Below are 22,105 nucleotides of genomic sequence, written 5' to 3'. Positions count from 1 at the left end.
TAAATTCTTAGGGAATATATATAATATTACTATTGATTTGACTCCTCCAGTGAGGATATCACTCCTGGGATGTTTGTGAATTGTTTAGAGAAAGAGAGAGACAGAGAAACCGAGATGGAAGGTGAGAGAGAAGGAGACAGTGAACAAGAGAGAGACAAGAATACGAGATAAGGAACAGTAATCAGAGAGAAATTTAAGAGAGGGAGAGACTAGAGAAATAGTAAGAGAGAGCGAAAGAAAGGGTGGCTATTGCTTTGCCTTTTATCGAATAGGATGGCCAACCCTAACCTGGTTGGCAAAGGCAACCTGTGCAGCTGAGTTAATTTTGTCTTGAGGGGTCTACAGCAGCAGCCCCTGTCCTTTAATCAAATGTAACATTGCCTGTTTGCACAATTAGGTAAGAAGGCGACATTGATAAGAATACAAACATCTTAGCTACCCATTTGATAGTGGTAAGATTCTTCAAAATGCAACTTTTTCTTCAAGCGTTTTGGTTTTAGAAGTGGAGGAGTAAAGTCATGGACAGGGTGCTGTATGAGCTGTAAGTTGATTGGTTTAGCTGAGACATCATGAAATTAAATGAAAGCCAGTTCTTTGACGGGCTGCAAGGGCTTGGAATAGTCGATGTCTGATAGTGACTAACACCTGCTTTGACCTACCTGCCTTTAAGAAGCACTGACGTTTTGGGGACACCTCCAAATTTAACCAATATGCGAGACAACCACTCTGTATGTCATTCTGAAAAGAGTTGTTTATGAAGCATTGATGATCAGCATCATGAATCAGGAAATGGTCAGGGGCGTGGCAATTTCCTCAAAAGGGAAGCCTGTTTGATATACTCAACTCCTTGCCTTCCTGTCTCTCCTCGCATGTTCGTTGTCCAAATCTGAGTGTGTTCGAAACTACTCTTAAAGATGATTTGACAAACTAATTGCTGATGACTCTGCTTATCTTTTCCTTTCACAGGTACCAAAACCAAAGAGGGTGTAGTGCACAGTGTGAGCACAGGTAAGCACAGAATCTCAACATTTACTGCTAAATACTTTGAGGACAGGGCATTGATGAAATTCCCAAAAAGTTCGGTCAATGAGAATTTTATAGGACTGCATTTTTAGACCCTTTGCAGCATGGTCCCAATCTTACTGTTAAATGAAGACAAGCCCATTATTCTTCAAAGTGTTCTACCTGTATATCGTGGGTGAAATATTTGCATACAAACTATGTCATCCACTGCTTTGATTACCACTACATCGTCAAGGAAAATGGATATGAAGTTAAATGTATGCCTTACTTGACAAAGAAGTACTAGAAAATATAGTGGATGCAATATCTCAACTACGATATAGTGACACAAAGCCTGCACAGCTGTCGAAAATGTAAAGGCCACCTTCACAATACGTCCCACCTCCCCAAGACCAAAGATACAGCTGGAAAGGAAAACTTTGGATATAAATTACAATACATTTAGTTAATACGTCTTTCCACCAACTCAGACTCTGATAGATATGTCCCCACCGCCTACATTCCTTAACAGCAAAAATACATTGTAATCAATAGGATCCATACTAGAATGTGTAATTTCCCTCTGCTTATCAGGCAATCCCATCTCCAAACTCAAAAGATGTAGTGTTGTGCCACACACAGCTGGACATGACAAAACCCCTGGAAGTTCAGACTACCGCTGGGTGTGGAGCTGCCTTTAAGGTGTGCAACATGGTTCACAGAGCTTTTTGTCCAAGGTTTTTCATACTTCGCCTGCTTGCCATCCTGCACATTTCCTGTGGCAACACCCCTCTTACTGCATCCAACCTCCAACAGAACTTTATGGCTCCAGCCATCATTCCCTCAGGAACAAACTGACAAACACAACACAGCAACAGTGCCAAGATAAACATTTATATTTATTGACAATCTCTTCACTAAACTATACAGTTAAATGGTAAACAACCCCATCTACCTAGAGTTCCAACTATTGAGCTAACTCTGCAAATGTAACATCCAGCTCATCTCCTCAGTTTCCCTAACAGTTTCCATGTTATTGCATCACCAAATATGGCTATAGAATCCCTATGCACCTCGAGGTGATTTTGTAAGTCTTATGCACATTACATGAAACTGAATGAATAAATCCATGGATAAGAGTCCATCCTTCTCAATAGATCACCTAGATTCAGAAATGTCTTACAATAGCACTAAGAACTCCTTCCCAGTGTTTAATTTGTGCAGGGGATTGCAGGTGATCGCAACCCACCCTAATTGTTGAGGACCGCAACTTATTTTTTATCATCAGATTTTGATCACAGTGTGTAGACAGGGAGAATTGATGAAAGGCATAAGAAGGGAGAAATAAAGTCTCACAGAGAGTGATAAAAAGACATGAAGTGGAAGGTGGTTGGAGAAAGACATGCAATGGAACCTTGGCAGTCTTGGTATTCAGCACCCACGACATTAGGCTGTGCCGACATTAGCCTACTTTACTTTGCTGGGACTCCAGAGACCTGGCTGGTAGTGTGTATATTTTTTTCTTTACCCTGGGATCACCCCTATAACTGTAGCTTAAGTTGTTAGATTAAAGTAAAAGTAAGTTGCTTTTATACTAAGGGCCTAATTACGAGTTTGGCAGTCCCACAGCGGACAGTGCAACACCTCGTCCGCTGTGGGACTGCCAAATCCGTGGTGGGACCGCCCACCAGATCAGGAGTTTGTTTCTGATCTGGCGAGCGGGCCTCTGGTGATTTGAGAGTGGTGATCTGTTAGGCACATAAAAAGGCCTAACAGGGAGACTGTCACTCTCAGAGCACCTCCTTCACCTTCCTGCATGGTGCGGCATACATGCCACACTGTGCAGGAACTTGGGGTGCAAATCAAGGGGGGAATACATGTGGCCTCCTAACATGCACCTACAGGCCCAAAAGTGCAAAGGGAGCCCTAATAGGGTCCCTTCTGTTGCCTCACTATCACCCTTTCCATGGCAGTCTCACCGCCTTCGAAAGGGTGGCGGTGAGGCAACTCGTAATATGCTTGGCGGTGGTTGCAGCGGTCCTGTGTCGGTCCGACTATTGCAGTCGGAATACTGCAGGCTGTCCTGCAGTCTGGCGGTGGTCGTACCGCCACCACAAATTTGGTGGTCCTGTGGTCCGCCGAACTCATAATCCGGCCCATAATCTATGTAACTTTATATAAAAATTGATAATTTAACTCTGCATCACTTACACCTTGAACACCTTGATGATATTTCTCAACTTTCAACCAGAGGAATAGCTGAAATGGCTTAAAAGGGAACTAACCCACTACCCCTGATCCCCCCCCCCCCCCTCCCCAAAAAAAAATGCCCGACGGTCATATACAGAGAGGGAATAAGGGCTTCATCAATTAAATAGCACTCAGTTTTGTGTAGCATGTAGGGCACAAAGTTTCCTTTCCAAAGTAATGTTGTGCACAATCGAGTCGATCAGTTAGATTGTATTGAAAATATGCATTTAGAGAGAAGTTCCGGAACTCAGCAAAAATGTCCACCATGTACTGGCAGAAAACTTCCAACATGTCAGGGACGTTGATTTTTTCCCAACTGCTCCACTGCTTAGGGATTTTTCCTTAGAAAACAGACAAAAAGCTGCAGACTGCACCACCTGGCAACAATAGCACAGTTGTTTAGCCAGCTTTATTTGTTTTCACCCAACTGTTCTTTCTATGTTGACAGGAGCAGTTTTGGTGAAAAAGAGCATCTGATTCACCTTTAAGCTGTTGATTTGGCAAGTGTGCTGCAGCTGAAGCAGCTACATGGATGCCCCTGTCACCCAAGTTACATGGCGAACCTGCCACCAAACTATAAACAAGAACTGGCAAAGCCAAGAGAGCTGGCAAAGGCGGCAAACCATTTGGTTTATGGCTTTGTCAATGTTTGTTTTATTTTGATATGATTTTTGGAAATCTTTAATATTGGGGGAGCTGCTGTGCTCTCAACAATATATATTAATATTGACTAAAAGCAAAAGTAACTTTTGGCCTTAAAAATCACATATTTCCATTGTAGTCTGATACTGAAGGGAACTTCTTTCTTTGCAGATACTCGTATGAAAGAGCAAAATACCATCACTCACAGAGAAGTTTGCCAAAGGTCGAAGTGGGGTGACACATTGTACCAATGCTAAATTCTGTGGTGGGTGGAAGAAGTATGTGAATGACGCAAAAACAGATCATCAAGAGTGTTGGTTAAAAGCCTTCCTATGAAATTATATTATGTATTCAATTTTTGTAATATTAAAAATAGATCTTGTCTAATGTCAGACCTAAAAAGAAAACTTTGTGGTGGCAGCACAGACGTAACTCATTTAGGTCCTGATTATGAGTAAGCCGGAGATTTTCGATCTCTGCCCAAACCTAAGTTTGCACATGGGTCGAATTTCGCGTTGTCTGAAATTAACTTCACGTTTCAGTATATTTCACCAGGTCAAACCTTCTGTAATTTATCTGGACAAAGATCTAGATTTTGGGGTAGTACGTACCCAAGTCTGCAGCTTATGCCTACTAAAACTTGGAATAAGTGCAATGTGTTAAATTCCGAAGTCTGGGGAGTTGGATTTTATCGGGTGCAGTAAATAGTGTCTGCCCCTCTGGGGCACTCATGAACGAGGCTTAGAGTATTGTGCCAATCTGTTTAATGTAAAAAAGTTCTGTTTACCTGGTACACAAAAACGAAAACTTGGGGGGGTCCAAGGGCTAGATTAACGACCCAAAACAGACATGTGCACTAATAATGCAAATACACAACAGAATATGTCTGTAGGTCAAGAAAAAGAGAGATGTGGTTGTACTGTGCACCCATGTGTGTGACGCAACTAAAGTAGACTTACAAGTGACTCATGCAAAATTGTGACAGAGCACACTAAAATCCTTAGTTAGGAAAAATGTGCCCATCAGTTCCCATCTGGTACCGCCCTATTCATCATCTGTGCTCTCCTTACCCAGGAGGAAAAGGTCTGTCACGAGATGTTTTATGTGACAGACAGAATTGTGTATGAAGGGTGGCACCGAAAATAAAATACAATAGGGTAACCGAATTGCAGTGCATAAATGTGAAAAGAAAAAAGAAAAATGTGTTATAAATTTAGGTAGAGCAGTTTGCTCAGAGGGACTCCCGGTGTACCGACGAAGAGAGTGGTGCTCCACACACCTGAGCTGCAGCCAGGTGGGGTGAGGTATCTTCCTTCTACCAAATAGCTTTTGGAGAGGATTGAGCAAGACCTACATACCATACAGGTGATATCTTGATTATTTATTGCAGTAGCTGTTTAATATCTGGTCCTGAAGAAGACAGTGGCATAACTCGAGCCACATCTGCCGAAACATGTTGACCCTGCTTGCAGACAGATATTTAGTTAAATCTGTCAGTTATTGATATTTTAATATTGGGAGAATGGAGAGATTTCATTAAAATTGTTTTTATCTACTCTATTCTACCTCATTTTATAACACATTTTTCTTTTCACATTTATGCACTGCAATTCAGTTACCCTATTGTATTTTATTTTCGGTTCCACCCTTCATACACAATTCTGTCTGTCACATAAAACATCTTGTGACAGACCTTTTCCTCCTGGGTAAGGAGAGCACAGATGATGAATAGGGCGGTACCGGATGGGAACTGATGGGCACTATTTTCCTAACTAAGGATTTTAGTGTGTTCTGTCACAATTTTGCATGAGTCACTTGTAAGTCTACTCTAGTTGCGTCACACACATGGGTGCACAGTGCAACCACATCTCTCTTTTTCTTGAACTACAGACATATTCTGTTGTGTATCTGTTTACCTGGTATCCCCCTGTTTTGACCGTTAGCATGGTCTATGTAGTTCACCTCCTCTCGCATCACGCATGATTACTCTTACAGGGTATTTATTACTTCCAGATTTTGCACAGTATTCTTCACCGTCAGAGGGTAAATCCCTTACTATGATCAAAAGCAAATTTTCCGGATCGTGGCCACTATGGTGTGAAGTCTACCTTTAATTCACATTTTGTTTACTTTTTTTGTATGTTTATCTCATTGCTCACAATTTACTTTTTCAAACTTCTAGTGGCTGAGAAAACGAAAGAACAGGCCAGCGCAGTGGGAGGTGCTGTGGTGTCAGGTGTCAACCAGGTGGCAAACAAGACAGTGGAAGGAGCAGAAAACATAGTAACTACCACAGGCTTAGTAAAGGAGGTAAGTTACCATGTACCACATAGAGGGAGATCGTTAAAAAAACAATACAACTCTAGAACACCATATCACTCAATTCTATCCTACCATCCAACTGGACTGACCACCATCTAATCCTTTTCGATTAATTTCAGTCCATCTTAGGCTGAGGAAGGCCCAACTAGGCAGATGTTCAAGCCAACCATCAGCTACGTAAATGTGTCATATTTAAATTCAATATATGTGCATTTACCTTATGTGGCACTCAGGATTCATTCCTCATGGATCTACACTAGCCCCGAAGTATGGGATATCTTTTTTGCTTGTAACAGAAATATTACATGATCACTAGCACAAAGGTTCTTTCAGTGCTGTAAGTCACACCCCCCCCCCCCCAAACGCACATACTGGCATCCGACACTAAGAACCTAAAAAATCTAAATTACTTTAGATTGTAAACTTTAGATATGTTCTCAATATGTGCTAAAAAGTGCAATCCTAGCACAAATAGGGGTATGTAGAATCTCAGTGCAAGTTGAACATCAGAAGTAAAATCTACTGGTATGCTACAAAAACCCTGTCAATGGTCATTATCAATTATCTTCTTATTGGTATGAGCCACTTCCTGTTGGGCTCCATGTTTTCCAGCATCTGGATTATACGGCCCATTTTGAAAGGACGAGACATTGGTTACTAATAACGCGCTTATCTGTAAATCTAGATGATGGGAGAAGCTACCCCCGAGTATAGGCTTATGGGAAATACCATGTGTAAATCCTTGTTCCCACGCCCATTGTCATATGATTGCCTTTTCTGTCAGATTTTGTTCAAAATTTTACCTTCTCCCAGCAAGAGAAATCGCCAGTTGAAATACTCCTAAAGCACAGAGTTACTGGTCTGACCCGAAGTACAGTGGCACTGATAATGGCGCCCTAATTATTGTAACAAATTGAAGAAACATACCTTCATGAGTTACCCATGCTGAAGATTCCCCAACACAGAAAATTGTATCACTGTAAGTGTGGACTTTATCAGTTCTTTGATTACTACTGAAAAGAATTGTTTATGATTACAAATTTGTGTGCGACACAATAGTGTACTTGAGTAAAACATTTGCAATATTGTCAAATTAATAGTATTACATTTTTTATTTTATTTTCGCCTTCAATCTCATTAAATTGTTGCTCCTAATTAGTTTGTAAAGTTCCTCAGTAGCCTGTGGAGTGTGGAGCTAGGCATACATATATATCTTAAAATGCATTTTGATTAAACAAATTTCAGAAAATTTCTATTACAAATCAGGCAGCAAATCGTTCTTTTTTGCTCTATCACTTAAAGGGTGTACTGAGGATTATTTGTTATGGTTCTGTAATATTGACTTTTGAACATTGTGCTTCATGAATATCATAGCAAAAATATCAAATATCAAAGTATCAAACAGGTAACTATATAGGTAAGTACAATTGTAGTATACTTAGCGCCACATATTTGTACCTTGATGATGTACTTGACATACACATCTTCGAGGTATTAAGATGTTTATTTAAGAATAATAAACCTATGCGGACCAACATATACATTCCTCTACAATATTTTTACTGCAATATTATTGTAGCATCATATTTCGGTAGTTGAGATTTACAATGTATAATTATTCAATGCAAAAACCAAAGGTTAAAGCTCACTTATAGTTAGGAAAACTTCTTTTATTGTTTCTATACAAACCAATTTAAACTGCACAAACCTTAGACGTTTTAAAGTTATAGTTATAACTTAAAGTTATCATTTACGGTCCACTATAAAAATTACTATAACACACTCCTCCGTACACAATGCTGTCAACTCACTATCCACACTGGATCAGTTATAATTCGTGCACCTACATTCACAGTGTTGTCAACTTGATAGTCACCGTAACTATAACTTGGCACTTTGCTATATATAGAGTTCTTATAAATTAGGCTGTTTGAGATGTTATAATTGTTATTATGAGTGCTATGCTATAAGTGATTTATAACCAGTATATCGAGAAAGCACGAGTTACATTTAATGTAGTGTGTCTAGCGAGTTGACATCACTGTGTACGGAGGTTCGCGAATTATAGTTAATGTAGTGTAGCTAGCAAGTAGACAACATTGTGAATGGAGGTGAACAATTTATAGAAATTTTAAGACAGTGCGTAAATCAGATCTTTGATGATGGGGCACCCTACTCTAAGACATACACCCACAATACCCTTTCAAATCACCCTTTGCATGCCTTCAGAACCCGACCTTTTATCTCCATTGTTCCCCCATGGACCCAAAAGCCCCATCTGTATCTGCCTCTCTTTCGCTTCTCGTCCTATGTACCCTCTTTGTCTTCCTTCCTGACCCATCTTTTTTGTCCACATTCTGCTCCCACCCAGAACTTGCCAACACCTGTGTCTCCCATGTCCAAGATAGAACAAGAGACCGATTGTGCTGCTGATCAGCCCAAGGGTGAGCGCCAAAACACTGCTGGCCCACGCCAACATCAGCCGTCTCCTACAGTAGAAACTATTATGGCCTGGGAACACCTTCCAGTTCCAACAGAGAGGTGGATGTGGGCCGAGAGGTGTGTTGGTCCCAGGTGTTACCCCCTAAATTTGTCAATATTTGTAGTCCTTCATTCCAGGCCTGAAGTCCGGACTCACTACTCCTTCTGCCCTCTCGGCTACTCTGAAGCCCAATGCCCAACCCGAGGGCAGCATACCCCAGCGGCCCCACCTGGGCGACACTGCGCATGGGCATTAACCATTAACCCACGTTAACCAATCATATTCTGTTTCTTCATCGCCAGGTACCACGGTATACTGAGAAAGTACCAAGGTATACTGGCCCAATATATCCCTACGTTTTTCTCCCTTATTACTTAAAAGCAACTGAACCAATTTACATCTACTAAGAAAAAGGACTCTTTCTGCACCATAATCTATATTCCTGCCAAATGTCATCAAAATCCATTTTGCTGCAACATATGTTAAAAAAGTCAATGGAAAATGCATTGGTGGAAACATTTGTTTTGAGACACCCTTTTTCTTTGCACCCCCTCAATGAATCTCCACAAAACTTTCCATTATCCACCAATATAAAAAAAGAAATATGCCTGCAAAGTTTTGTGGAGATCTGTCAAACAATGGCAAACTTATTACCAATCAAATATCCAAGGGATTCCTATCTATCGGAATCCTAACTACACAGTGACTACTGCCAATCTGTAATGGACATATATGTATGTATATTCATTGAAAAAAAAATAAAGGTTAAAGTAACGTTACAGTTAGGTGTAATAAAAAGATCTGTTATTGTTTAATAAAACAACCATAGAAATTCACTGAAAAAAAAAAAGTTAAAGGAACGTTATAGCTAGGTGAGTATATCAGTGACAACATTAATGCTTTGAACTAAAAGAAATGGCGAAATTCACCAGTTATAGCTAGCAGAGCTAACTATAACGTGTGCCCCACCATGCACTACTTATGACCTCATATATTACATCACTCATGATATATTCTACATTATTTAAGACATCACAGATGACATCTCAAATGACATCAATGATGACATCATGCGAGCTTCTTTTGAACACATTGCTCTATGTAGCATTAGAGCTATGAAAGTAAGTGCAAACTAGGTCAGATTTAGGTAAGGAGTACCCCATCCCACAGGGCGTTTTTTATGAAAGTGGAGAGTGTGTAGCACGTGGGCCCCTCTCCAAGCCTTATTGTGCCCTGGGATCCTCATCTGGCAGGGCCGTTTTTATTAATTAAAGAGTAGGGGTCTGTTTGCCCGACTCTACGCAAGATATTTTAGACCCAGGCGACCCCATCTCTCAGGGCATTTTTTTTAATGAAAGGGGAGGGGGAGCACATGGCCCCCTCCCTGAGCCTTGTCAGGCCCTGGGGACACCTTCCCCAGGAGTGACAACTTGGAAATGAAGGGGAGGGGCTACACTGCCCTCCTCCAAAAGCCTTGTTAGGCCCTGGAGACCCCATCCCCCAGGGCCACTACTGCAGTTGAAGGGTAGGGAGGGTGTGTGGCCCCCCTCCCCAAGCCTTGCTAGGTTCTGAGGACACAATGCTCCTGGGGGCTATTTTTTTTATTTAAAGTGGAGGGAGCGCGTGGCCCCTCTCCCTGAGCCTTCTACGGCCCTGGGGACCACATCCACCAAAGCCATGCATTCTAGTATTCTAATTAAAGGGGAGGAGGGCTGTGTGACTCCCATCCCAAGCATTCTTAGGCCCTGGTGACCCCATCCTGCAGGGCTTTTTTTCATTGAAAGTGGAGGGGGGCCATGCAGTCCCCTCATCTAACCTTGTTAGGCCCTGGGACCTCATCTGGCTAGGCCCTATCTAAAAGATAAAATAGGAGGGGGGCCACATGGACCCCTTTCCGAGCCTTTTCTGGGCCTGGTGACCCCATCTCCAGGTGACCGCACTGTTAAAGGTGAGTGACATGGTTCCCACCCAGAGCGTCCACCATACACTAGTTGGGGACCGTGGAGGGAGCCCCAAGGCCCCTGTGGCCCGCCTGATCCCCACATGTAGAGGGAGCCTGCATTGCTCCCGCTTGGAGGCAACAGCTATTAATGTTGCTCCCTCTGGGCGGGAGCCATTTTGATCAGTTTCCCTACCCGCATCAGTGTGTGCAGGGAAAGATCAAAGTCTGCTTCCAGCCAGCAGGAGCATTTTTAAAGCACGACCCCATCCGCAATGTGAAAAAGTTCAGTCCTGGAGGTGGGCTCCCAGACCCTCTGATGGTTCACGGAAGGGAGTCTCGCATCTCCCCTTATTCAATTATTTTTCCCGGGCCTCTGATGGCTCAGCATCACCATTACCATACAGAAAGTCCACCAAAGGCTGTGCGTGGCGGGGCTGGCCCACTGGACTTTATGTTTTTTAAAGGGGATGGGTCCACGTACCCACACCCAAGCCTTATTAGACCCTGGGGAGCCCATTTCCTAGGGTCCTTTTTTTTAAAAAAATGGGAGGGGGTGCCAGCCCGCCACTCCTCAAGCCGTATGCTAGTGATTGTTGATGGTGGACAAAACCACTCATTATTGGGGACGAAAACTTATCTTTCATCAACAGATTTGAAGCAGAGTAAAAGAAGAAGAGCAGCAAAGGAGATAGAGAAAGAAGGGAAACTGTGACAAATGGAGAAAGTAGGGATGAAAAAGGAATTGTAATAATTGCATAAAAATACAGCACGTTTAGGATGGTAGAAAAAAGATGCCTAAGAGTGGGGTTCAGCCAACTTTGGTATTTGACAACATTTGGCATTCGTCAGTGCTGGTGACAGGCTTGTTTGGGTCTCTGTACTTATGTCTTTTTAGAAACTGAGCACTGCTTGTGCCTCTGCCTCTCTCCTCTGAGGTAGCAGCAGCTTTACAGTCCTCCCTAGTAGATCACCAGTTGAAAATATCTGCCCCATCTAACAGGGGTTTAAAAAAATCTGTTCTGCAGAAGAGACTGCGAGCAATCCAGCCAATCCCCAAACGCACATGCAAGGGATATCCAACTAGTGACTGGGTACCACAACTACGCTTCTTTGAGGTACAGAGACTTCCCCCTCTGTAGGATTACCCTTGTCTTTTGGAAAGTCCATGACAACCTTGCTGGCCCACCTGATCTCACAGACCAAGAGATAGCTTATTATAATTCCACTTTCCATGCCTAGTCAGTTACTGTTGCCAAATTGTCTATGGAATCTCCTTGAAGCTGGAGGCTTTATAAATGTTGTGATCTACTTTACTCTTGATTCAATTCCGTGATCAAGAACGGTGCTCCACAGTATAACAGTATAACTTCAGCATCATTGGGCAAAACCAGGACTCTTCTGCCCTGTCACTGTCGGGATTTCATAATGTTTCCCTCTGTAAAACAGCAGTGACAGCTCCAAATACACTCCCAAAGCTAAGGGCACAATGTAGCAAGAAAGGAGGGTAAGTCAGTATCATACACACCCATTCAAATCCATTTCAGTGGGCATTGTTACTGAAGTGGGGTCATTTATTAATCCCAAGAAGTCAGATATCTAATCAAGATCCTGGAATTAAAGCCACAGTGAAACTGTCTGTTTCTGGTCCATTTAAATACATAAGGGGTCACCAGTAAAGGGGGATATTAATGAGTTCCCAAAAAGCTCAAAATCTTAAATCAGGGAGTGAAAGCAATAATAAGAAAATATCTCTAATTTCAAAATAGATTTTTGAGCCTATTAAGTAATATTCTGTGATTGTTCCCTATAAGATCCTTCTACAGTCGAGGCTTGCATAACTCGCGGGGGTGAGGTGGTTGCGTGGGGGTTCACGCAGGGGGGGAGGCAGGGTGTTAAAAAATGTTTTTTTAAACTTACATTATCGGGTCCCACCGCCTCCACTCCTGGCCAGGTTCCGTGTTCCGTTTCCTGGAACAGGAAGCATGTATCCTCCCTTCTCTAAGCCAATCACAACTCTGCAATGGCAGCGTTGTGATTGGGGCAGACAGCGTCCTGCCGAGAACCTGTAAGGAGGCCATTTTCTCTATGTGGGCTACATGCAGCCTACATAGAGAAAATGTAGAGTGCTCATGACTGGTTTGTTAGCCCCAGACCAAACAGTCAGGGCCCACAACAGTAGGCAAGCCACTCATCCCTGACACGCCAACCCGCCCTCCCCAACCAGGCATACCCTCCCACCCGCCATCAACCAGGCATACCCTGCCTTCTGCTTTCTCGCAGCTCAAGAACCAGAAACTTAAAATGGTATTTAAAATACCACTCTATGTTTCTGCTTCTCACACTGCGAGAAGACAGTGGGGTGACGCTCCTCTGCCCTCATGGAGGAGCCGCCCCTATCCTTCTACCCTGTTGACCTTTACATGTTTCTACCTTCCTCTGACTCTTGTCCCTTTCTTTACTCTGCCTCTTCACTCTGCAACACTGTGCTCATTCTATCTTTCCTTACTAATATTTTTGCTCATCATAGTTAGTGCTTCTAACACCTGAAGACTATTACGACCTTATATCCATTCTCCCTTATTAGAGGTGCCATAGGCTATAATGTACTTGTAATCAAGGGGATAGTATAGCTGTCGCATTGTGATTGATAACGCATCTGCTAAATTCTAAGTCAGGTCCTAAGTTATGAGATGTTCCTTAAACCACAAACCCCAATTGTGTGTAGGTGCTTCTTTTCTTCTACAGCTTCAGATTTTATTTCTTGAGCTTCTTGTGTGTTGGAGATCCTTGTGCACTGGGCTCTTAGTCTTCTGGTGCTTCTTTTATGATCATCTTCGGCTTCAGCTTGTGCATATTTTCCTGAAAGCCATCTGTTATCCACATGTTTTTGAAGTCTGCCGGGGCTGTTTAGCCCTTGCTAAGCTGGGACGCATGGATCAGTGGACTAATAGATCCATCCAGGAAACTGTGTTTCACCTCATGACCACATATTTGAATCCAGGTAGATCCACTCTGCATGTCATCCTGCTGAGGTTGATAAAATGAGTTACATTGAGTTCGGGAATCATAGACAGCCAGTATTCAAAGTGAAGGGTGGACATGCGCTTTAAAAACACACGTTAAATTGTGTCCCCTAAGTCTCCTTGCCCCCTAGTGGCAGAGCGTATGTGGGGACTAGAGGCAACATGTATCTCACCTCTGACATCTGTGGATGTGACTTGCAAGTAACAGGTTAGAATCCTGGCACAATCATCTCATCTCTTCATCTCTCTGAACAGTTATCATTAGTAAAATTTAGTTGGTAATAGAAATAAATTTTACTGACAAATTATTTGCTATTTACTATGAAAGCTAAAACTGCAGTAGCGAGCATGCATCAAAAATAAGCTAGTATTAATATTCTTTTCCAGGAGAGGTGAAAACCATTGCATTAGTCCTGCCTAGAATTAAGTATTGAAAATGGGATTAACATATTAACACTATATTAACATATAGTGGAGAAGTGTGGCTCAATGGTTAGAGCGACAGACCTTGATGCAGAACGCTGGCCAGGGACCAGGGTACGATTCCCGCCTCGGCGGGATCGGGCTTAAATTCCTCTGACCGGATAGTCTCGCCTCAGTGCCGAATCTAAGCATGGGCCCCACGCTGCAACTCTGGGCAATAGCTTGCTTAGTCTCCACAACGGCCCCCGATGCACAAGGGATGCCTGGTTTCACCATGGGATGCCCAGGAGTGGACACCTCACAAGGAAAAGCCAGGAGGGGTTCCCTTGTGGTAGGAGTACAAGCGCCGGGATGCTTACGGGTTACTGTTCGCGCTATACAAATACAACACATTTACATTTACATTTACATATTAACAGTACAGAAAAAATACAGCATTTAATGATACACAGCACTGTTAATATGACATGGCTTTCTTCAAGAAAGGATCAATGTGGCAAGCTTTACTGGCACTTCAAGTACAGACTTCTAGAAGGTATTTATGAAGAATCCTTTACTTTTGCTGTCCAGAGAGATTACAGCCTCCGGTTTCAACTAAACTCCCATAGAATGTTATCCGCCAACTCAAACCTGCACAGTTTGAGTTCCATCTCACTTTTACTTTAAAATATGGTCTGCAAGATTATCGTGCTACCCGTACAGTAGCAAAAATAGCGACTACAAAAATATTATGAGGTAACTATAGATATATATATTTACTATTCTTAGCTCCACCTCTATGTTCCTTGAAGATATAGTCTTCGTCAAGGATCATCTATATGGAGTTAATAATAGTAAACCTACACTGACATGTTCCACACATAATAATTAGCCCTCACTATTAGAATTCAATGTAATCCTTAACTTGAATGGACTATGAGTCTTGGAGTGCTGCCAACCACTACCAGTACAAACCGCTTGCCATGAAGAAAACAAGTCTATGGGTCATCTTTGTTGCAGAGATCTAATTTGCACAGCAGCTAAATGCAGCAGTTGAAGGAACCACCATCTAGAGAGCGGTCCATGTTCAGGAAGATCCCACTCTTCCTCAGTACCCCACACAGAAAACAGAACCCAAGCCTCAGTAATGGCATGGCTCCACAACCGCAACATCATATAGACTATCCTGCCCAAGAAACTTACTAACTGGCCGCAAAAAGGAACGAATCAGGCTGCCAGGCTATTTGTCTCTGAAAATAAGACCATGTGAAACCAGCACTGAAAGCTATCTACTCGATCCCATTGCAATCAAGAAATCATCTCAAAGTTGTATGCATAATTCACAAGGCATGGCGGGACAATAGTCCAGTTTATGTGCCTAATGTGTCACTTACTAGATATCAGCTAGAGACCTCAGCACATCCTTGTCTAGTACGTTTCCACAAAGACGATTCAAATATCTACTTCTTGTAGGAAGATATGTGGAAGTTCAAGGCCCAGAACTTTGTAACAAACTGACTTCCATTCCCAAGGCTAAGCCAAATCACCAGTGCTTCAGAAAATGCATGAAAACTGAGCTTTTCACACAGGTATTCAACTAGTTGCCACTAGGGTTAGCAACAGTAAAATCCTGGATAGGATCTATGTCACCTGGTTCCTAGGGTGCCAGGAAAGGCAGAGAATTGTGACATTCTGAGTCATTTACAGGGCCAAGCTGTCTCTTTACATCTTGCAGCGGGCAGTCAGAAAGGCTTCTAGAAGCTTCAGGCAGACCCACAGCTCCTTCAGCAGAAAGTGAAGACTTCACAATTTGTGATTGTGAGTTGTGACCATGTTTTAATGTTCCCCTCTGCCTCTTCCACTCACGGTTGCTGCTCGCTATCGCATTTCATCTGATGCTCGGTCCTTATATTTGCTTATTCTATGCCATGCAAACACTGTGTAAGCGGATGGTTAGTCCTCTTGTGGATTTCTCGATTTTTAAAAAACATACTGCTCTTACAGTAGTAAAATGATTTTAAATGCATAGCATTGACCTCTTGGTGCCCTTTCGCCACGTTTACAGTCCTACTTATGCCAGCTCCAATCAGCTGTAAGTTAAATTCTCAGCTAAGCATGGCAAATGCTGGTAGTTACACCATTGCCAATATCAACCCGTATTACCCTCTGACATCCCTGGATCCTTGTCCGACACTCCACTTGGTATATCCCCATTCCCATTCCAAGTCTATATCTAAGTGTGAGCCGGGCCCCATTGGCTTTGAGACTCACACATGATTCTTGCATGTATACAACTTTTTCCTGTGGTAAGGCTACTTTCTGCTGGGAAAGACGCGTGGTGAAGTAGCATTAGTGTGTGCAGAATTGACCAGCTTATACCGGGATTGTAGGTTTCCCACCAGACTCGCTTCATAAAGGTAGGGAGGGCTGGAATCGCATCAGTCCCATGTCAAGCAAAGCAAGGCTGGGACATGTCACGCTAAAAGAAGCCTGACTTGGTGCTGAGTTTTCCCCAGCTCTACCAGCCCTTTAATATTTCCCATAGACTGATCCATAAAAGAGCGACCAGGCGGCTACACCTGTACTGAGCTCTCCAGCAGACTAGGTTAATAACAGTGAGATAGAGAGGAAACAGACATAAAAGTTAAAGTCAGTCAGATTTGAGAGGCCCCAATAAAATATGGTGGCGCTTATTCCTACTTGAAAGCTTCCCTCGGGAATTGTTCTCGGTCTTAGAAGGGAAGGATAGAAGAAACAGCCGCAGGGAACTCTGCAATTATCCAGTAAAGTGCACAGAAGCGACAGTGCAGACGCTATCCCTCTTGGGAGGGCTGCTTGAAAGTGTGCGGGCTCCATTGGTCACGTGGCGCGAGTCTGCAATGCAGCAGAATTGGGCTGTGTATCCGAGCTGAGAAGTTAATCCAATATCCTCTGACAAGGGCATGGAGTGGAGGTCAGTGCGTTTGTAATGCGTGCTGTCTGGCAGACAATAGATAGCAGCTACTGACTTCAGGCGAACACCCCCCCCCCCCCCCCCCCCATCTATCCATTGACAATAGCATGTTTTGCGCTGTGTGACTCAAACGTAATTGTTTTTTAAGGTGGATCTTTTATCTGCAAGGGAAGTGTGAGCGGACAGTGGGGTGTGCTGCTTTGAAAGGGCTCTTCATGTAACCTGAAGGTAGAAGGCTCAAATGGAAACAGTCTAAATGTAGACTTTTTTGACAGTTCCTATGATAAAGGGAGTGAATAAAAACAAAATGGCCCACTATACAGTGTTTTGTAGAACAAAATGCACATGCACAATTATCAGGGCCTTAAATGGAAATATAGAAGTGAGGGTATTCACTATCCAGGGTACCTATTTGCTCCTGAAAAGTGCTGGTCCTCTCGCATTGAATATGTTGAAGCAGTGCTGAGAAGTGCGGGCACTCTCCCTTTCAAATTAAAGAAGTGCTTGTACGCAGTACCAGACAGTACCTGCCCATTTAAAACACGGTCTTCTACACTGCACCTGCATTCTAATAACAATACGTTTCACTCCACAATTAAAACACAAGCAAAATTCAAGATATTTAGCTTTGCACTTCTTCACAGAGTAATCATTTTATAATTCAAAATCTTCACAGATTTAATAATCCTAACAGTAGCATATTTTGATTTCATCAAATCGCACATATTTTAATTCTCAGCAAGGTACAGTGTCCCTTGCCCTAAAAGATGTAAACCTTTCTTTACAATGTAAGTGTAAGCTTTCAATAAGCACACACTTCATCCAAACTTAAAAATATTACACAGACTTCATTGCTCCGAAAAACAAACATATATTACTTTCCCCAAAAGGTCACCCGTTATTGCCCCAAACCTTTCACAATTTTGATTGCTCTGAAAGCCACATTATTCACCCCATGCAATGAGAAGAGACTTTTGACCTCGGCCACTCCATAACTTGCTACCTATCAAGGTAAGGACTTCATTTGATTCTCCTTGACTTAGCTACAATGTCTTAGGTGGGAGAGTGTCTGCTAACATTGCAGCCATTTAGCAGATCCTGTCATTTCTTGAAAAATGTACATATTATTATTATTATTATTATTATTATTATTTATTTTTATAAAGCGCATAGTCACCCGGAAGTATCCCAGCGCTGAGGAACCTAAGAGACATGACTGAGGACTGAGCTAACGGGAGGAGCATAAGGGCTAGGGGAAAAGATGTGTTTTTAATCGTTTCCTGAAACGGAGGTAGTGGGGTTCCAGACGAAGATCTCGTGGGAGGGAGTTCCAAAGACGGGCCGCATGAACCGCGAACCGTCTTCCTCCTGATCGTGCTTTCCTAAACCTTGGGGCATTGATAAGGTTTTCTGCATTAGAGCGAAGGGTTCTTGTGGCTATGTAAGGGGTAATGAAGTTTCGGAGAATTGGAGGGCCTTGGTTATTCAGGGTTTTGTGCACCAAACACAGGGCTTTAAATTTAATTCTCTCCCTTATGGGGAGCCAATGCAGGAGTTTGAGGGCAGGCTTGGCCGAAGATCTGGCCGGGGTGTTGGTAATGATCCGAGCAGCGGTGTTCTGGATCCTCTGCAATTTAGTCAATGTTGCTTCCGGTGCACCCAAATAGATCGCATTACTATAGTCCAGTCTAGATATAATAAGACCCTGGACTAAAAGTTTTTGCGATTTCGGAGGAAGAAGGGGCAGGACTTTCCTCAAGGATTTAAGCAGACCGAAACAGGTCCCTACGACCTTTTTTGCTTGTGGGGCGAAAGAGAGCTCCGAGTCGATCCAGACACCCAAGCTTTTTACCTCTGTCTTTGGGTCTGGGGGGGGACCTAGACATGTTGGCCACATGTCCAACGGAAATGAGGTTCCTTTTGGGCCGAGTACAAGGACCTCGGTTTTTGCCCCGTTTAATTTTAGCGCTGATGTATTCATCCAGTGATGGACCTGCGTGAGGCAGTTAAGGAGATCGGCTTTCTGTTGTTGAGGGTGGGACAACGACACCACTAATTGGGTGTCATCAGCGTAGTTGATGACACTCACTCCGAAAGGGGTAATGACTTCCTCCAATGTGGACATATATATGTTAAATAATGTAGGGCTCAGGGAGGAGCCCTGAGGCACACCACATTGGAGGGGCATTTCGGAGGAGCGGGCGTCTTTCTCCCAGATCTGATAGGATCGTTGTGTCAAGAAGGATGAGAGCCAGGATATGGCTGTGCCTTCTAGACCAACTTTTGCCAGCCTTTCGATGAGGAGCTGGTGGTCCACGGTGTCGAACGCTGCACTAAGGTCGAGGAGGATCACTGCCACTGATCCTCCACCATCTAGCAGCGTTCTGGCTTCCTCTACCGCCGCCAGGAGGGCGATGTCCGTGCCCTGTCCTGGTCGAAAGCCCGTCTGGGAGTTTTTTAGCTTGTTGTTGGCTTCTAAATACTCTGAGAGTTTCTTATTGATGAGTTTTTCCGCAATTTTGCTTACTCCTGGGAGTAAGGAAATGGGCCGATAATTTGCCAGGTTATCAGGGTCCAGAGTGGGTTTCTTTAATAAGGCCTTTACCACTGCCTTCTTCCAACTCTGGGGCACAACTCCCTGTTGAAGTGACGTATTAATCAACTGGGTGAGGGCGGGGATGATGGAAGGGGCTACCTCTTTAAGCATCCGAAGAGGAGCAGGGTCTCTAGGGGAGCCACTTTTCATAGAGTTAAGCGTTGTTTGCACTTCATCTGAGGTGACCTGGCCCCATGTGGATAGGCCGGTGAGAGAAGTCGAATGAGGAGAAACGGTTTCTTCCCTCGGGTGCAAGGGGGGAATTGAATCCAGGATTAATTGTATTTTGTCCTGAAAAAAGTTAGCCAGTTGTTGGCATCTCTCTTGATCGGCTATAGGGTCAGAGGGGGGTCCATGATCTTGTACTGGTGGTTTTGAAAGTTCTTTCAGGATAGCGAATGATTCCTTCCCGGAGCCACCTGCTCTCTCTATTCTCTCCTGGAAGAACACGCTTTTGGTAATCCGGATAGCGGTTTTATAATTGAGAAGAGAAATGGAGTAGATTTTTTTATTCGCTCCTGTTTTCTCACGTCTCCATGAACGTTCGGTCTTTTTACATTCTTGCCGTAAGATTTTAAGTTCCGGAGTGTACCACGGAGCAGGGGATATCTTTTTTGGTTGCTTGAAAGTGGTGATTTTTGGAAGCAGAGTGTCCAGAGACGACGTAATCCAGTCACTGAATTGTTTATCTGCCAAATTTGGGTCCGAGGAAAGCTTAGGAGTGGACTCGGTCAGAGAACGGGCCCAAATATCCAGTGGCAATTTATGCCATTGGCGATCAGTAACCTGGGTTTTAGGCATAGAGTAATTAGACCTGGGGGTTTCCCAGAAAAAGGGGACGAGGAAATGGTCAGTCCATGGAAGGGTCACCGGAGGCTCGGTGGTCATCGTTGGAATATTGGAGAAGATAGGATCCAATAAATGGCCCTTCTCGTGGGTGGGCTCGTTGTTCATCAGACCTACCTCTAAGGCTGTGAGGTCATGTCTAATGTCCGCGGCCACACGATCCGTTGGGTCAAGGAAGTGGAAATTGAGATCACCTAATAACAGGAAGTTGGAAGTGGAGGAGGCTAGTTGAGAGATGGCTTCAACTAAGGAGTTGGGGAAATTGCCTGGGGCCCCCGGGGGGCGATAGGTCAAAAGTCCCGCTACAGTGAGGGCTGGAGTGATTTGAATGGAAAACTGGCCGCACTCACAATCTTCAATGTCAGCGTTCGTCATCCTGCAAACGTATCGTTGCCTGTGGATTATGGCTATCCCGCCTCCCCTCCCTTTAGGTCTATTTAACGTTTGGCAGAGATAGCCTGTGGGGAGAGCTGCGACAACATCCGGATCAGTGCAATCCGAGAGCCATGTCTCTGTGAGGAACATTAGGTCGTAGTCGTGGTCCTGGATTAGGAGGTTTATTTCGGTGGCGTGTTTCGGGAGGGAACGGCAGTTGAGGAGCCCGGCTTTCAGGGCCGGTGTAATGCTTTTGGGGGGAGGGACCGGATTGCAGTATGGACAGGTCAGAAAGATTTTACCTTCTGTAACCGTGTGGTGGCAGGGCAGGGTGGTTTTAGGACGCAGGGCTCGTAATGTGTCAGCTGTATACACCACTCGCTCCTGAAGGCAAAACTAGGGTCTTTCTTCTCCAAATGTACTTAAGTGAACTGCTGTAGCCCATAATGTTTTTCCTGATCCTCTTCAAGGCCCATATGCCCTCTTTCTTGTGCCAATCATCAGCAGCAAAGCATTCGCTCCCACTGTGTCCAGAAGATATTGAGGTCAACAAAAGGAAAGTACCATGTCACTGACTCTATCTCAAATGTGTATGGATTTTTATTACTACTCACTAGTTCTAACTTAATTTGTATTGCGCCTAATACCTTATAGTCTCTACGCACTGTAGACTGGCTGGGTCTTAAAAGTGCTATCTTGCTTCTTCGTACCAGAGACCGTGTGTGCGCACAATAAATTGGCCCCCTGCCCTGGGATTTACTCTCCAATATCTTCAAACTCAGTTTGAAGCCTAGGTTAATCTTAGGCTCAGAGCCACTAGCCAGTGAACTAGTTGAAGTAAAGATTAGCTACAACTTCAACCAGCTGTATCTCCGGAACCAAAAAGGGTAGAAACATTTCAAATGGTTCTGGAGTCAAGACTGTTCCTTAACCCAATGGGATGGTACCTTAAAACGGGGAATAACGACTGACTGGCTGCTGGTATCGCTGTCCAATGCGGGCAGCAAGCTTCTTACAAGCAAGAGGAGAGTAAGAGATGATCCAGGCTCACCCTGCTTCTGCTGGCCAGCTGTGCTAATGTGACCTCATTGGTCCTGGGCAGTCTTGTTTGCAGGAGCTGTCCTCACCACAGCCCTTCCTGTTGGCTGGGCCATGGGCGCTCTGTTCTCCCATTCTGTCAAGCCTCCTCACAGACCACCTTTTCTTGCTGGTAGGTAGACCTTCCTTCTCTCCTCGGGGCAAGAGGAAAAGCGATTAGGCAGGCCTCTCA

General features: G+C 43.8%; 1 protein-coding gene across 1 annotated transcript in view; it reads left to right on the top strand.

Annotated features, from left to right (window-relative positions):
* Nucleotides 1–22,105, top strand: part of SNCG (synuclein gamma) — a 203,124-nt gene that overhangs the window by 78,236 nt on the left and 102,783 nt on the right. The window contains exons 2-3 of the mRNA XM_086922021.1: nt 967–1,008; nt 6,077–6,204. Of these exons, the coding sequence (XP_086778147.1) occupies nt 967–1,008; nt 6,077–6,204 (170 nt within the window). The remainder of the gene's footprint in view (nt 1–966; nt 1,009–6,076; nt 6,205–22,105) is intronic.

Source organism: Lissotriton vulgaris, chromosome 5, assembly GCF_964263255.1.
Source record: "Lissotriton vulgaris chromosome 5, aLisVul1.2, whole genome shotgun sequence".
NCBI lineage: Eukaryota > Metazoa > Chordata > Amphibia > Caudata > Salamandridae > Lissotriton > Lissotriton vulgaris.
The sequence above is the reverse complement of the archived record's forward strand: the minus strand, read 5'-3'. Positions and strand labels throughout refer to the sequence as shown.